This window comes from Haplochromis burtoni, unplaced genomic scaffold (genome assembly GCF_018398535.1).
Source record: "Haplochromis burtoni strain Fernald_Lab_line unplaced genomic scaffold, NCSU_Asbu1 Contig_666, whole genome shotgun sequence".
In the NCBI taxonomy this organism is placed as follows: Eukaryota; Metazoa; Chordata; class Actinopteri; order Cichliformes; family Cichlidae; genus Haplochromis; species Haplochromis burtoni.
This window is the reverse complement of record NW_024583027.1, coordinates 37,452-54,951: the sequence shown is the minus strand read 5'-3', so window position 1 is coordinate 54,951 and position 17,500 is coordinate 37,452. Positions and strand designations below refer to the sequence as shown.

General features: G+C 40.5%; 2 protein-coding genes across 5 annotated transcripts in view; both read left to right on the top strand.

Moving 5' to 3' along the window:
• Nucleotides 1-5,010, top strand: part of LOC102290601 — a 9,410-nt gene extending 4,400 nt beyond the window's left edge. Inside the window, exons 4-7 of the mRNA XM_042215162.1 lie at nt 2,147-3,786; nt 3,885-4,148; nt 4,642-4,806; nt 4,908-5,010. Coding sequence (XP_042071096.1) covers nt 3,410-3,786; nt 3,885-4,148; nt 4,642-4,806; nt 4,908-5,010 — 909 coding nt within the window. The 5' untranslated portion in view covers nt 2,147-3,409. The remainder of the gene's footprint in view (nt 1-2,146; nt 3,787-3,884; nt 4,149-4,641; nt 4,807-4,907) is intronic.
• Nucleotides 4,784-17,500, top strand: part of LOC121811803 — an 18,928-nt gene continuing 6,211 nt past the window's right edge. The window contains exons 1-6 of one of the 4 annotated variants that reach the window (XM_042215166.1): nt 4,784-5,064; nt 6,895-7,296; nt 9,127-9,528; nt 10,433-10,873; nt 11,815-12,258; nt 14,670-14,697. In XM_042215166.1, coding sequence (XP_042071100.1) covers nt 7,058-7,296; nt 9,127-9,528; nt 10,433-10,873; nt 11,815-12,258; nt 14,670-14,697 — 1,554 coding nt within the window. In that variant the 5' untranslated portion in view covers nt 4,784-5,064; nt 6,895-7,057. Of the gene's footprint in view, nt 5,065-6,894; nt 7,297-9,126; nt 9,529-10,432; nt 10,874-11,814; nt 12,259-14,669; nt 14,698-14,863; nt 15,072-17,500 lie in introns of all 4 variants that reach the window. The other 3 variants (XM_042215167.1, XM_042215168.1, XM_042215169.1) reach the window with 3 other exon arrangements.

Genomic DNA, 17,500 nt, shown 5'->3' with positions numbered 1-17,500 from the left:
TCCATTTATTGATTTCACACAGATACATACAGGTCATTTCCTAAAAAAGGGAAATGTACTATTAACATACTATTACATGTATGTGATTATTACAGATGTAATTCATATTTCAGAGTAGCAATTGCAAATTACTTCGTGTAATCAAGATGAGAGACCACGGCTATAAAAGCGAAGGTGGATTTGGGAAGCCTGTCGCAGCCATGTCCTGCGGAAGGTGCAAGATTGATAAGGAGAGTTTTCAGAATTCAGCGTATATTGCGGGACAGACAGGATCCTTTAGCTCAGCGCGACAGTGTGCTCATAGAGAGATATCGATTTTCCCGTGAGGGTATTATTTACTTAACCAACTTGTTGACGAGGGGGTGCAGGACCACCACCTGTCTTTTTTTGCTCTGCCCTTTTCTTGGTTGCTGTTATAAACAAACAGATTATTTCAGGGTCTCTTTCCAAGAGACTAAAAGCAATATAAGTGATAAATATTACCATTCTGTAGAATATTCCTATATTTCACTTTTACCTGTTCCCATGTTCTAGTGGGTCCTGTTGTGGCTCTAATGTGAAAGGGGATATAATATAACATATTATAATATAATGTAATATAATATTGGATAATATAGTGTAATATAATAAATCTACCCTACCGCCTACTGGTGTTGGCCAGAGGGGCCGATGGCGCGATATGGCAGCCTGGCTTCTGTCAGTCTGCCCCAGGGCAGCTGTGGCTACAACCGTAGCTGCCTCCACCAGTGTGTGAATGTGAGAGTGACTGAATAGTGGCATTGTAAAGCGCTTTGGGTGCCTTGAAAAGCGCTATATCAATCCACTCCATTATTATTGTTCTTATTAAATTACTTACGAGTTTAATTTGTCAGCAACTTTCTGCCAGCCCTCTCTCCTTGCTTTTGCAGCCTTTGCAGTGTTCCCTTGCGTTTTAATTAAACTCTGAAACTCCTGAAATCCCTCACTCAAGAGTTCTTGCTCTGCTGCCGAAAAATACCGAGCCGAGCGCGCTCCGTCGACATTTTCGCCGACCAATCAGAGGGTTGCCGATCAATGTTTCTACTATCGATGCGTAGCCCCTTTTACGACACCCAGTGATGTCACATTACTGCGTCCAGCTGTACTAATCGTCAACAGCAGGTGTGTTCGGGGAACCGGATTAGCGCGCTCACGGTTAGCGCGATGGTTTGGTCTTGGATGTTTCATTTGATCTTGGATGTAGTGAGCGACGTACGAAGCACAGGGCCCTGATCATGAATCCTACATCAGACACAAATGGGACAACATTCCCCCTACAAAAGTTCAGCAACTGGTCTCCTTAGTTCCCAAAAATCCATGTTCAGTGTTGTTAAAAGAAGAGGGGATGCTACACAATGGGGGGGAAAATGCACCTGTTGAGACTGTCATTGCTGTCAAAATCAAGATGAACTAAATATGACAAATATATCATTTTCAGTCTCTCCTTTTGCCTTCAAAACTGCCTTAATTCGTTGTGGCACAGATTCAACAAGGTGCTAGAAACATTCCATAGATATTTTGGTCCATTTTGACATGATGGCATCACATAGTTGCTGCAGATTTGTCAGCTGTACGTCCATGATGTAAATCTCCCAGCTCTGGACAGCCCAAAGGTACTTCGTTGGATTGGGTTCTGACTGTGGAGACCATTTGAGTACCATGAACTACTTGCAATGGTCAAACCAGTTACTTTATTTGACATGCTGTGTGTTCTCACTGGATGCATCCATCACTGTCTTCATAAAGCAATGGACTCAGGTAGGCTGTGAAAATCCCTGTAGATCAGTAGTTTCTCAAATGCCCAGACCAGACCATCTGGCCCAAACAGCAATGCCAATTTCAATGTCAATTAAATAACCTTTCTTCTCCACTCTCTGATAGTCAGTTTGACCTTCAGTAGGTTGTCTTGACCATGTCCACATGCCTAAATACACTGGTGTCATGTGATTGACTGTTTACTTTAATAAACTGTTGAACACCAGCTATTTCGTTAGGTATATGTTCTACTGTAAATAAAATGTTTTTGAGCTGTGCCAATCATTGAATTTTGTTTTTTTTATTTACATTTTACTTATTGTTCCAGCTTTTTAAAATTAAGGTTGTAAATTTGTTTATTTCTGTTTTGTAGGACCGAGGCCATGCCACAGATATCAGGAAAAGTTAAAATTAAAAGTAAAGAAATTATTGAATGACTTTTGGGCATCAAGTAAAAACCTGTTTGAAGAAAACAAGAAGCCAGATCTGTTGTACATTTCTCTTATATTAGACACACAGAGCAATGCTTCTCCAACTAAAATAAAGAAACTGAAGAAAAAGAAAAGCAAGCTGAGTCGCCCTAAAAAGCTAAGGACATACATCCCTGAAGAGAAACCAGACATTTCTCCCAGTGAACTGTTGAAAACAGATAAAAACATACTCTTGGTTGGAAAACCTGGTATTGGAAAGACAGCACTGACTCATGAAATGCTGAGACTCTGGGCAGAAAGAGAAAGTGGTGAGCTTGATTACATGTTTTACTTTGACATGAGGGAAAAAGCACACATCATGAATGTTAAAAACTTGGAGGATCTGCTTTTCACTGTGTTCAGTGAACCAGATGAAGGCAAAGATGCGGTCTTACAGGATATAAAGAGACACTCTGATAACGTTACAATCATTTTTGATGGACTCACAGATATCTCTTCATCAGTGGTGGAGAAACTTCTGAACAAAGACCTACTGCCGCTCGCAAAGATCATCATAACATGCAGACCAGATGATGAGGATGAAGACTTGTTTTCTGGGGACTTTGACAGAGTGGAGGTGAAAGGCTTTAGTGAGCAGACTATAAAAACATACTTATCTGCAACACTCGGTGAAGATCAGAAGAAAGTTTTGAGTAACTTGGAACTGATAACTCTTTGTCATGTCCCCATGTATGCACTGATGGTGGCTGCTTGCTTTTCATCAAAAGATGCTCCACAGCCATGTACAATAACTGAGATCTACATCAATATTGTTCGATTCTGCCTTCAGATAAACAGCAAAACAAAGAAAAAAGATCTAAATTCCTTCATCAGCACCAAGACAGAAGAAATTCTGTCTCTGGCTGAAGTTGCTTTTCTTGCAACTCAACAAAAAACTGTGAATCTGACAGACCTGACCTGTAAAGACATCTGTGTCCTGTCCTTCCTGAAACCACTTCTCATTAAGGAGGCCGTGACTGAAACAATAACCACATATGCATTCCTCCATTACACAGTACAGGAGTTTTTTGCAGCACTGTGGCTCCTGAAGAATCCTGATAAAGTCAGAGATGTTTTTCAGCAGTGCCTCACAGAGGAGAAGAAACACATGAAACATCTGATCCCCTTCATGTGTCGATCTGTTGAATGAGAAGAGCCCAAGTTTGATGAAGCATCTGATTCCAGATCAGGACCTGAAGAATACATCTAACTGGTTCTTCAAGGAGCTGATTAACACATTTCTTCCTCATCTGTGTGAGCAAGAAGAGGCTGATACTGAGGACAGTGGGCTCCATGTCCACATACTGTTCGTATGCCAGTGCTTGTATGAGTCCCAGAGTCCTGAAGCATGCGTCTACCTTCTAGACAAACTGGACTACCATCTTGACCTCAGTGGAGACAGTCTGGATCCTTACCCTTGCTGTGCTGTGGCCTTTGTGGTCACTCAGTCAAAGGAAAGGAAAATAAGGCTGAACCTCGAGGACGTGATCATATCAGAACAAGGAATGAGACAGCTGTTTGGATGCCTTGAAAATGTTGAGTGGTATGAATTTGGGTTTTTTTTTTGTTTTTTTGGTTTCAACACACAGTGAGAATTTTAATGCTGGTTAGTTTCATAACGATCTCTTCTTTCAATTATAGGTATAACCTTCTGCCTCAACAGCTTTGGAAAGCTTTCCTTCTCAGCGAAGAGCAGATGGACTTCGTAACCTTACTTAGTTTTGATGGAAATCATTTACACCTTCCAACTCAAGGTGAAAAGCAGCTGTTTGAAAGAGCTGTGGAAGTCATGCAGTGGATGTCTACAAAGGTTAATGTCTGCCTCTACTGGGACAGAGAAACTCCTGCCTGCCAGAGTCTGTGTGAGTCTCTGTTAGAGGCTTTGCCATTCATCAGCTCACTCAGGTATGTAGCTTTGGCTCTTGCATATTAAATAGTCTGCTTGGTTTTATCCAGTCTTTTGATAGTAAACTTAAAATACCTCTGTTTGTGACTTTTTTTTAACAACAATATATCAGAATTTAACATTTTAGCAGAACAGGTGAACAGCTCATTTAAAGTTGAGTCCTTCTAGTGCTCAGTCTAAGGAGCCCGTCCATCTATCCAACCACTCATTCATCCTTCCATCCATTCTCCATTCCCGTAAGGAGTCTAATTAAATTAATAATTCCATGATTCAGAATCCGACAGGTCCCAGGCTGGTGTTTATCTTGTTGAATTTAAAATTCTGATGTCTGTTATTTTTATTATTCTCCTTTGGAATCACAGACATTGTGCACAACAAGTCTATATGTGTAGCACTAGCACGTAATGTATCAAGATTTGTGCTGAAGACTAAAGGTTTTACAGAATGTACAACAGAAATGTGTCTAATCAGTTCTGAAATTCTGCTATTCAGCTTCAGATGTCCAGTTTTTTGGAGCCATGAGAAATACCATGGGACACTGGAGAAGGAGCAGGAGAATCTGTTCATGGATTTATGCCTGAAAGCAGCACTTAATAACGGAGCAAAGTTTTACAACGTTGCGAAGAAGCTTCTTTCATTGTTTCTTGTTAAAGCTGAGTTAGAAAACATCCTTCTTGATTTATATCAACATATTAAAAGCAGAGGATTTTCAGTTAACTTTGAAACACTGAGGCCGTGTTTTCAGTCCACTCCTGCAGTCTGGTCCATAAATCTCTCAGAGAGAAAGACCTCCAGCCTCCTGGAAGTGCTGAAACTCCAACCAGAGAAGAAACAAGTGAAGCTGACAGGCTGCTCACATGAAGAGAGTGAATTGAGGAGTTTCCTGCAGTGTCTGCCTTATATCTCACAGCTCAGGTAAATGAATTGTACTTTGCATGATTAACTCTACATAAAATCTCTCCAAATTATACTTTTTTGCAACCACTTTTTGATTTTCATAAGAACCACAACCTCTCCTACAGATTTTTAGTGAAAAGTAATTCATTTATCCTGAATATAACAGTTTGTCTTGAGCTTTTGCAATACAACTTACAAACAAACTTACAACATCATACAGTACAACAACCTGTGAAATGTGATGGATCATGAGAAAAATGAGCTCCTGACTAGGGATGGGTATCGAAACCCGGTTCTTGTTGAGAACCGGTTCCCACTGTTTCAATTCCTTGGAATCGTTTGCCATTTTTGCAAACGATTCCCTTATCGATTCCAGTCGCCCCGAATGACGTCACCACGTTGCGGAGCGTCATTTACCTGGCAGGAAACACGGCGTAAGCGGCTCAAACGCTCAAAAGTTTGGTTATACTTTACGAGAACGGATGACAACAGGGCAACTTGCAATACTTGCAAAGTAGATATTTCATTTAAGGGAGGAAACACTACGAATATGCAAAAGCATTTGCTCACAAAACACACGATAACCTTAAATGAATGTCGTGTTTTTAATTCCGCTCCGGACTCGTGAATCTCAACCCAGCAGCAGCGGTAACGTTTGCACGTCCTCTCCCGTTAATGCGGCAGGTAAATAATCAACTAACAGTGCATATTATGTTAGCGCGATCTGCCTTATTACAAAACCTGCCATTACTGTGCATTTAGGTGACCATGATGAGAGAGACAGACAGAGTCTGGCTCAGATGCTGGCAGTTCTCGCTGCAGTCTACCGGTAGCGTCTCCTTTCAGGCCAGGATAGACGAATGTCACCGAGCAGTGACTAAGTTTGTGGTAAAAGGCTTGCACCCATTTGCCACAGCAGATGCCCCCGATTTTCGGTAAGTGAATGTGTTTAATTGTAGGCAGGGACATTACTGGATATTCTTGTGTAATTGCTACAGAATAATTTATGTTATACTTTGTTATTGCTACAGAAGAATATTTATTTTATTATTTTACATTTACAATTTTTTTTCCTGGGGACCCTGTGACACCCCATTGAAGAGCCGTAGGCTGGATCTCTTAAGATCTCACTGTTGGGTTTGTAAGGCCATGTTACTCCTAAATTTCTATCTTGTTCAAAGAGAAGATATAAAACAAAGTTCTAAGCTAATCGACCTTAGTGTTCTCCTTTTTTAAAAAGAATCGATAAAGAATCGAATCGTTAAACAGAATCGAAAATGGAATCGGAATCGTGAAAATTTTATCAATACCCATCCCTACTCCTGACATTGTGTTTTACATCATCCACTTTTTTTAGAGGGTCAATTTTAAGCTAGCTGATGGACTGAAATTCAGTTTAAATCACTTACCCAGCTCAACGTTTTTTGAACTGCCTGAATGGCCATTTTAAGGAAACTAACAAAAGAAAAGTGACTAAAGGGAAAGCTATCCAGGGCTCAGAGCTGGCAACATGCAAACAGCCCTCATACGAACAAAGGATCAAAGTGATTATGACCAAAGTACTTATTGGTAAAATAATGGAGACAAGTGAAAAAAGACTAAAGGGTCAATGTCCTATTATGTGGCATGTCACACAGAGACTGAGTATGTCAGCATACTCTATCTGGTGGAGGGGTTGAACGTGAGCAATAGCTTCTCTTCCAGTTTGTTCCTCCTGAGAACTCTTGGGAAGTGGAGACACTGTTGGGATGTCTGTTCATTACAAGATGGAGTCTATCAGTAGTGTGTGGTTGGATTTATGAAGCTGAGATCAAATACTCACTAAATGTTTCCTTCTCATTGTTCCAGTGTTGACACTAGCTGTTCAGATAAAGAAACCAGGTTCTTTGGGAATCTGTTCTGTGCAGCAGCAGAGAGAGAACAGCAGACAGGAGAGGAGATACTGGAGCTGTTATCATCAGTGTGCATATATAAAACATTCCCTCTGAAATGGAAATGGTGTGATTTTCTCATGGACCTGTACTCTTATAAGACTAAAAAAGGCTTGAGTGTCCTTCCATCATTACAGTCAGTTTTCCAGTCAACTCCTGCCGTCTGGTCCATAAACCTCTCAGAGAGAAAGACCTCCATCCTCCTGGAAGTGCTGAAACTCCAACCAGAGAAGAAACAAGTGGAGCTGACAGGCTGCTCACATGAAGAGAGTGAAGTGAGGAGTTTACTCCAGTGTCTGCCTTATATCTCACAGCTCAGGTAAATGTACTGCACTAACATGATTAACTACATAAAAGCTCTCCAAGTTATATTTTTTGCAACCACTATTTGATTTTCACAAGAACCATAGAATGTTTGTCAATACTTGCATTGGCTTGTACATATTATGAACTAATAACTGGACAAATGCAGTTTACCAAGTTGAGCTGATAAATAAAAATACCAAACAGAAGAGTTTTTGTGGAACCATCGCAAGCAATGCATGGGTGATAGTGTTGTGGGACTTTGATATTAATCGACTTTTGAAATATTCATAAATAAAAGGGCAAGCATGAGTCTTGATCGCTCATATGGCAGTGACGTGCAGCGGCATGTTCATCCTACTTATGACGTGCAAAGTAGACTAAGTAGGTGACATAAAAGAAAAAAAAGAATTTGGGAGCAGCGTTTGAGATACTTTTTTACGTTATCATGGGGTCACAAGCCAGTAAAACACATAAGTTAACTTAAAGAAACGATTGTACGGTTATGCGGCCAGGTTTCAACAGTATTGGAAGGAGCTGGCAAAATGAGAAATTAATGTTATGGAAGATCTCTTTTTGTGCTGATACTTTTAAATATCTTAGATCATAATCCTGCCTACACCATTAAAATGGCTGCTCCAAAACAAGTCAAAAAATTTTGTTAAAGAAAATTAGAGAACTGGAGGCTATTGGAAGGCCTCAAACCAGATGGTGGACTCCTGAAGGGAGCCGTCAAGCTGAAGAAAGAGTTTTAACAAGCTTGTTCAGCCTGTGGGACTGCAGAGGCAACTGACAGCTACTACTGGATTATGACTTCAACAGTAACTGAAGGAAAAACTTGTGGAATGAGTTCAATGACACCATGGAACAAGACTTTCGGTGGACATCATGCAGAGATCTGAGCCAGTGCCTCTTCACCTTGGTTTTAGGAAGAACAGTAGAGTTTTCATCCTGATTTTGGAACAATGGACCAACTCTTCATCCTCTTGAAGGGACGTGAGTTGGTTCAAGCAGTCCACATGTATTTGGTGGACTTAGTGAAGGCATTGAACTGTTCCTCTGGGATTCCTTTATTGGGTGCTTTAGCAGTACAGGTTATCAGGCCTGTTGTTATGAGCTTTTCAGTACCTGCACAATCACAGTAAGCGCTTGATTGCCAGCAAAACGTCAGAATCATTTCTACTGGGTGTTGGACTACTGGGTCGTCCACCTAGCCACCTACAAGGAGGCTAGGTGGAGGTCACTTACCTAGAAGTTGATCTTATTTCTGCGTTTTGCAGATGTTGTGGTTCTGTTGGCTTCATTAGATGGTTTGCAGTGGAGGGGTTTTAAGCCAAGTATAAAGTGGTGAGAATGAGAAGCATCCCGAAATTTGAGGCCATGGTTCTTGGTTGGAAAGGAGTGGAGCTTCCACTGTTGGTTAGAGACGTTTTGTTGCCCCAAATGGATTTCAAGTATCTTGGGGTCTTGATCATGAGTGAGGCGAGAGGGAAATTGACACCTCAGGTGACACATCAGACATATTGAGTGTAAAAGCAAAGCTGTCAATTTACTGGTCAATTTACAGCCCAACCCTCATCTATGGTCATGAACTCTGGGTAGAGACAGAAAAATTGACATCCAAAGGGTGGGTGTGTGAGGTCAGATATTTAGGAGGGAATCAGAGTAGAATCATTACACCTAGACAATAGTATAATATATCAGAGTGAGTTTTCAAAGTTTTGTAGTGCTCTCACATATGCTAAAATTGCCAAAGACTTTAAAATGCATCTCCATAAACTTTATATAGCCGCTTGAAGTTACTCATTGATTGCAGGCTCAAAATGTTTCTTCCTTTTTGTTCCAGTGTTATTCCGTGGAAGTTAGATGAAGAAATCAGGTTCTTTGGGGGTGTGTTCTGTGCAGCAGCAGAGAGAGAGCAGCAGACAGGAGAGAAGATACTGGAGCTGTTATCATCAGTGTGCAGATACAAAGGATTTCCTGTCAAACAGAAATTGTGTGATTTTCTTGTGGATCTGTACTCTTATGAGACCAAAACAGGATCGAGTATTCTTCATTCATTACAGTCAATTTTCCAGTCAGCTCCTGCAGTCTGGTCCATAAACCTCTCACAGAGAAAGACCTCCATCCTCCTGGAAGTGCTGAAACTCCAACCAGACAAGAAACAGGTGAAGCTGATAGGCTGCTCACATGAAGAGAGTGAAGTGAGGAATTTCCTTGAATGTCTGCCTTATATCTCAAAACTCAGGTAAGCAAATTGTACTTTGCATCATTAATGCTACATCAGATGCTTTGAAAATGATTTATAGATGTATTTTAAGCCAAAAAGTTTGGTATTATTGTACGGTTTAAGTATTCATATAAATGCAGCACAAAAAGTAAGAAATTTTATCTTTGGTTGATTATTTATTTCTTTGCTTCTTAGCAATACATCTCATACTGTTGGAAAGCCTGTGTATTACAAGTAAGGAAAATGTTTTGTGGGTTGAACACTTGAGGGATCAGTTGGGCATGCTGTTCATGGCAGAGTCAACAACACAGCTACATTGGCTGACTTGCAAGAATGGGATGCCATCCCAAGGCAGTGTGTGACCAAGCTGGTGACCAGCCCAACCAGGAGGAGGTACCAGGCTTTTGTGGTTGTGTATGGTTCTGCCAGGTGCTACTGAGGCACCTGTTTATTAAATGAATCAATTGTTATATTGCAAATATGTCTTGTTTCTTCAGACTTCAATCCTCCAATTCAATAAATGACACCTTTCAAAAGTGAATAGCAGAATAGGCAGTTTGGTATTGGCAGAAAAGATTTGGCAAGTTTTGCTCACCCCACAAATGCAGTTTCCTTACAAATGTGGCCCCATTTGAGGGGAAACAAAGCATGTTTTCAACAGGACTTAATGCCAAAAAGCATTGTTACCGCAAAGAAATAATTGACTAAACGCAAATTTCTTCACTTTTTCTGTTAGTGTTTGTGTTGTGAGTCAGAAACAGTCTAAAAACAATGTTCAGCTGCTCTGATGGAAGACGGCTTTAAAATGGACTTTCATTATATACAGGACACACATGGACAAGATGGAGTCCATCAGTAATGTGTGGTTGTTTATGCAGCTCAGATGAAATCATCACTAAATCGTTCCTTCTTATTGTTCCAGTGTTGTTCCTTGGTGGTCAGATCTTTATGAAGGAACCAAAAGAACCTTGATTATTCTGTTCTGTGCAGCAGCAGAGAGAGAACAGCAGACAGGAGAAAAGATACTGGAGCTGTTATCATCAGTGTGCTCATATCAAACATTCCCTTTTAATGACAGAGACATTTCTGATGAATATCAGTGTGACTTCTTGTTGGATCTGTACTCCCATATGAAGGCCTATGAGTCTAAAACAGGCTTGAGTGTCCTTCCATCATTACAGTCAGTTTTCCAGTCAGCTCCTGCAGTCTGGTCCATAAACCTCTCAGAGAGAAAGACCTCCATCCTCCTGGAAGTGCTGAAACTCCAACCAGAGAAGAAACAAGTGGAGGTGATAGGCTGCTCACATGAAGAGAGTGAAGTGAGGAGTTTCCTTGAATGTCTGCCTTATATCTCACAGCTCAGGTAAATTAATTCTACTTTACATCATTAATCCCAAAAGCTGATTCTGTCTGTCTGGATGTAGCATTTTTTGTGGGCGAAATATTCCATCACTCATCCAAGTGACTTCTTCAGTCTTAGCTGGCTGCAGCTGAATACAGTACATTGGCATAACGATTGAAACTAACAACCCTTGGTGAGTCCTTCCTCGACATTCAAGTGTGTGTATGAAAGCACTGGGCACAGGTACAAGACACTGTTTTGATGATTGTAGTGAGGCTCATTTAGTGAACAACGGGTAGCACAATTGGTCGCTCGTCCCTGCAGATTGCTTAACCAAGTGGCCCATCATTGTATGAATTTTTTGGTTGCTTGAACTGCTATTTTAATTACATCGTGGTAGTGAATAATAATAATCAAGCAACAATTAACTGAATGTTAATGTTCTTACCCTGTGGTTTAACTTCTACAGCACAAGTCTTGTAATTAATTTGCAACACCATTGCCTTGTCAATAATAAGCCTGTGTGCTTTTGATTGGTAATATAACTACCATTATTAAAAATTAAACAATGAAGCAACCACCAGGGAAAATAAACCTGGTCCACAAACACTAGTAAAGGAATCAACAAATGTGCTCTGAAAGCTAATCTACAGATATTATCTCCATTTTCCACATACCTGTGCCGGTCACTGCCATCTGCAACCAAGATGAGAGCAAAATGCTGTGAGAGACTGGACAGTGGGCTACAGGCGCACCTTATAATAAAGTTAGAGGAGATTCGGAGAAGTGACTGTATTTACAAGCACTACTCCAAAGTGAAATACTTACCACAAAGAATTTCTCCCTACAGTTATGAGTAAGGAATACAGTTAGAAATATGAACAAGATGGAGTCCATAAGTAGGTTGTATTTATGTAGCTAACATCAAATCATCACTAAGTGTTTCCTTCTTATTGTTCCAGTGTTCATCCTCCAGTAGAATTTTATAAAGAAATCAGGTTCTTTGTGAATCTGTTCTGTGCAGCAGCAGAGAGAGAACAGCAGACAGGAGAGAAGATACTGGAGCTGTTATCATCAATGTGCAGCTTTGAAACATTCCCTCTAAATAACAGAGACATGGGTGTTGAAGAAAATGAATATCAGTCTGACTTCCTGCTGGATCTGTACTCCCATGTGAAGGACTGTGAGACTAAAACAGGCTTGAGTGTCCTTCCATCATTACAGTCAGTTTTCCAGTCAGCTCCTGCAGTCTGGTTCATAAACCTCTCAGAGAGAAAGACCTCCATCCTCCTGGAAGTGCTGAAACTCCAACCAGAGAAGAAACAAGTGGAGCTGAGAGGCTGCTCACATGAAGAGAGTGAAGTGAGGAGTTTCCTGCAGTGTCTGCCTTATATCTCACAGCTCAGGTAAATAAGTCATCATTTCTGTTACTATATACTGTATCTGTTCAGAAATGCTTTGCTGGGATATTTTAAGCTAAACAAATCCAAAAATTATTTTTACAAAATCCAATAGTGATATATTTTTTCATCATTATTGAAACGATATTTGTGACTTCATTTATATGTTGTCATATTTCAGTTTTATTTCAGTTCTTCCCTTATTTAAGAGGGAAACATTGCGCCCTGTAAACAACTGTGTTTATTAGACCTTTTCTTCAGCTGAAACATGTGCAAACATACATAGAAATACAGCATAGAGAGTAGAAACAGTTTGTAAAATTCTAACAACCTTTTTAACAAAGCCTGAACTCTTTGGCTACGTTCACACTGCAGGTGAAAGCGCATCAAATCCAACTTTTTTGACCCTATGCGACCCATATGCGATCATGGTATGACAGTGTGAACGGCACAAATCCGATATTGTCAAATCCGTCCTGGGTCACTTTCGTATGTGGTACTGAATCCGATACATATCTGATGTTTTAGAAAGCAACTGCTGTTTGAACGGTCATGTCGCATTAAATCCGTCTTTTACGTCAGTGACACAAGACAGACGCCAATTATCAGCGCCGGAGAAGACATCGTGAACGCTTCCTGGCCATCCGGTGTAGATGTCAGTGAAACTGTTAGGAAGACAACGTGAACATTTTATTTGTACTGTATAATCTGCAGATTCTGACAGAAATCTGCAACTATCCTTTGAAGCACCGCTCCTCTCTAAAACAGCAATAAGGATCATTATTAGGCCATATGTAAATAACAAAATAACTTTATAACTTAAAGCAAAACTGGGAAACATAAAGTCCGAAACAAGTCTTTATATTAAGGGCTATCAGTCAAACAATACTGTTTGGTCTGAGTCTAAACAGAGCGCGTTGTGTGTGACGTCTTCTTTTGCACATGCGGGCCGCTTTGAGGGTTCACACTAGAGCACGTTTGCTGTCACATTTTATTTGTAGTGTGAACAAGCAGACAGAAAAATCAGATTTGATCAAAAAATCGGAATTGAGCATTAAGACCTGCAGTGTGAACGTAGCCTTAGTGTCAGGGCTAACAAGTGGGTGGATTCAGACGTAGAGTTGGAGGAGCTCAACAGTGTGTTTATTTACAGTGCCAAAAATATTTACAACAATCTCAACAATGTGCAGGGGGAAAAGGCATTCTGGGCAGGGGATCCAAAGTGTCCAAAGTGTAGAGTGCTCTCACTCTCTCACACTCAGGGTCAGGCTCGTGACACCACAGGAGAAATTCCAAAAAAACTGTGCATAGGGAAATAGACGGTCAAAATCTGCAACGGCACAGGCAGAGCACAATGCAGTCAAGGCCAGGGTTACAACTAACTGTTTCAGTTTAACAATCCAGTGATTGAAAAAGGAAATTATAAGCCATCAATGAATGCACAAGTAAAATAGTAAACACCCCTTCCAACCTAATTCAGAAACTGAGTAGGAAGGTGAAGCTACTGTTGTACAAGATATGAAGTGTAGATGTTGTTGTTCCACTCATGTTCATCACAAACCACAAACAGCTACACTTCAGTGCGCAGTGATTGCACACACAGGATTAGTGTTTGTGTTAGAGCACTTTGCTCTCGCTCTGCAGGCCTACTTGTTGTTCCTAGAGTATTTAAAAGTAGAATGGGAGGCAGAGCCTTCAGTTTTCAGGCCCCTCTTCTGTGGAACCAGCTTCCAGTTTGGATTCAGGAGACAGACACTATCTCTACTTTTAAGATTAGGCTTAAAACTTTCCTTTTTGCTAAAGCATATAGTTAGGGCTGGACCAGGTGACCCTGAATCCTCCCTTAGTTATGCTGCAATAGATGTAGGCTGCCGGGGGATTCCCATGATGCATTGAGTTTTTCCTTTCCGTATTTCTCACTCACTATGTGTTAACTAGACCTCTCTGCATTGAATCATATCTGTTATTAACCTCTGTCTCTCTTCCACAGCATGTCTTTATCCTGTCTTCCTTCTCTCACCCCTCCTCCGAGCCTGGTTCTGCCGGAGGTTTCTTCCTGTTAAAAGGGAGTTTTTCCTTCCCACTGTCGCCAAAGTCTTGCTCATAGGGGGTCATATGATTGTTGGGTTTTTCTCTGTATCTGATTATTATACGATCTACTGTACAATATAAAGCGCCTTGAGGCGATCTGTTGTTGTGATTTGGCGCTAGTATAAATAAAACTGAATTGAATTGAATTGTGAGTCAGTAACAGTCTAACAACAATGTTCAGCTGCTCTGATGGAAGACGGCTTTAAAATGGACTTTCATTATATACAGGACACACATGGACAAGATGGAGTCCATCAGTAGTGTGTGGTTGTGTTTATGCAGCTCAGATCAAATCATCACTAAATGTTTCCTTCTTATTGTTCCAGTGTTGCTCCTCTGAGGTCAGATCTTCATGAAGCTGTTTTTGTGAATCTGTTCTGTGCAGCAGCAGAGAGAGAACAGCAGACAGGAGAGAAGATGCTGGAGCTGTTATCATCAGTGTGCAGATATGAACGATTGCCCCTTAAAGAGAAATGGTGTGATTTTCTCATGGACCTGTACTCTTATGAGACTAAAACAGGCTTGAGTGTCCTTCCATCATTACAGTCAGTTTTCCAGTCAGCTCCTGCAGTCTGGTCCATAAACCTCTCAGAGAGAAAGACCTCCATCCTCCTGGAAGTGCTGAAACTCCAACCAGAGAAGAAACAAGTGGAGCTGACAGGCTGCTCACATGAAGAGAGTGAAGTACTGAGTTTCCTTCAGTGTCTGCCTTATATCTCACAGCTCAGGTAAATTAATTCTACTTTACATGTTGAATTCTGCATCAGGAGAGCTGCTCTGAGGGAACCACAAAAACTGGCAATTATGGAATGGAAACAGTTTGGGGGCACAAAGCTATTTTTTTAAATACCCAAACATTCTGGCTTGATGACACCTAGTTCAAAATAAAACATTTATTTTGATTAATGGCAGTTCCTTTCCCCAGATAGATTAGATTCATATAGAATCACTCTATGCTGAGAAAACATTCTTAAATCATTGTGTAATTTCCATTTCTGCAAGAAGGCAGTCTTGCAGTCGAAATGCTCATGTTTGGAAAACATATGCTCAGCTTTGGGGTCAGCTGGCTTGGGTGGCTTAGGAGACTCAGACTCAGGGGTTCAGGCCCATGATAAACAGTTTCTATGGAGCCAGCTTAGATTTAGACATAGAAACAACAGCCTGGACAAGGCTGGGCCTGGCTGCAACAGTGACCTTAGGTGAGGAATGTGACAACGCCATTTCCTCTCAGAAGTGGCAGCTGTGACCAATGGGTAGAGAGTAGAGTCCAAGGTAGTTGCAGTCCCTCATCTACCCTTGCCAAAGGTAAATAAATCAGAACTTTTCTGAAGCCTCCTCCCAAATTGTCAACGTTGCTTCCGTATGTTCAGGGCTCCAAGTGCGGCTTGCCCATAAGTGGTTGCTGGGTGCATTACTAGCCAGAGTGTACTATAGTGTTTTGCAGTATAATCACCCAAATGCAGATTGGAAGACGGGCAAAAGTGAAATGAAAATGCACCTGTAATAACTGTTGATATGAAGCCCACAGTAGAATGTCCATAAGAAGAAAAGACAAACTAAAGCCAACAAATAAACATGCTTTAACCAAAGACAACGTGGGAAATACAGTTATGTCCATATATATTTGGACACTGACACAATTTTTTTTACATGTTTACTGAAACATATCCCAATTATAGTTATATAATGGACATGGACATAATGTGTAAACTCTCAGTTTTCATTTAAGGACATCCACATTCAAACTGGATGAAGGGTTTAGGCGTTTCAGCTTTTTAACATGTGCCACCCTCTGTTTATAGGGACCAAAAGTAATTGGACAATTGATTCCAAGGTTAATTCATGGGCAGGTTTCTTTGTTATGTAATTATGAATTAAGAAGATAAAAGTCCCGGAGCTGATTTGAGGTGCTTGCATGTGAAAGATTTGGCTCTCAGTAGATTGCCTGCAGTCAAATGAGCTCTCCATGCAGGTGAAACAAGCCATCCTTAATCTGTGACTACAGAAAAAACACATCTGAGAAATTGTTACAATATTAGGAGTGGTGAAACCTACGGTTTGGTACATCCTGAAAAAAAAGAAAGCGCTGTTGAACTCAGCAAAAAGACCTGGACTTTCACGGACGACAATAGTGGTCGTTGATCGCAGAATCATTTCTGTGGTGAAGAGAAAGCTGAAACCAATATAATGGAGAATGTTTTTAATTAGGCTGTGCCTCAAACATTTTAAATACAGTAGTTATAAAAGCAGCAAAGTTCTGTGATATTTTGGTTAATTATTTCTGCAACATTAAGTAATAATTTTTTCCATAAAACCATTGTTGTACTAGTTTAAATTGTAATATTTACTTATCATCATTATTATATTTATACCATGACTTTATCTACGCAAGATGCTTTACCAAGAGGGATTCAAATGTAAAACTACAGTATTTTTATGTATTTATATTTAATTAAATATAAGAGTTAAAGTCCCCAGTATGATAATAGTCACAAGATAGAGGGCACACCAAATGTATAATTTAAAGAGCTGGGTACTCTGTATGCAGCATACACATAAATGACAATCATGACCCAGTTTTCAACCCTAATGATGCAAGAAAGCAGCAGTCTCATCCATGAGGAAAAACTCTACTAATATACAATCACTGAACTGTGGGGATACTGTCACTACATTCAAAATGTACCTTGTCTTTTCATGAAATACTATCAATACTCTTTTTTTTTTTTTTCCTTTTTCTTGTTCCAGTTTTTTTACTTTATGGGCAGATGAAGGAGGAAGGTTTTTTGGGGATCTGTTCTGTGCAGCAGCAGAGAGAGAACAGCAGACAGGAGAGAAGATACTGGAGCTGTTATCATCAGTGTGCACATATCAAACATTCCCTGTTAATGACACATATACAGATCTTCAATATCAGTGTGACTTCCTGCTGGATCTGTACTCTCATGTGAAGGACTGTGAGACTAAAACAGGCTTGAGTGTCCTTCCATCATTACAGTCAGTTTTCCAGTCAGCTCCTGCAGTCTGGTTCATAAACCTCTCAGAGAGAAAGACCTCCATCCTCCTGGAAGTGCTGAAACTCCAACCAGAGAAGAAACAAGTAGCTGACAGGCTGCTCACATGAAGAGAGTGAAGTGAGGAGTTTCCTGCAGTGTCT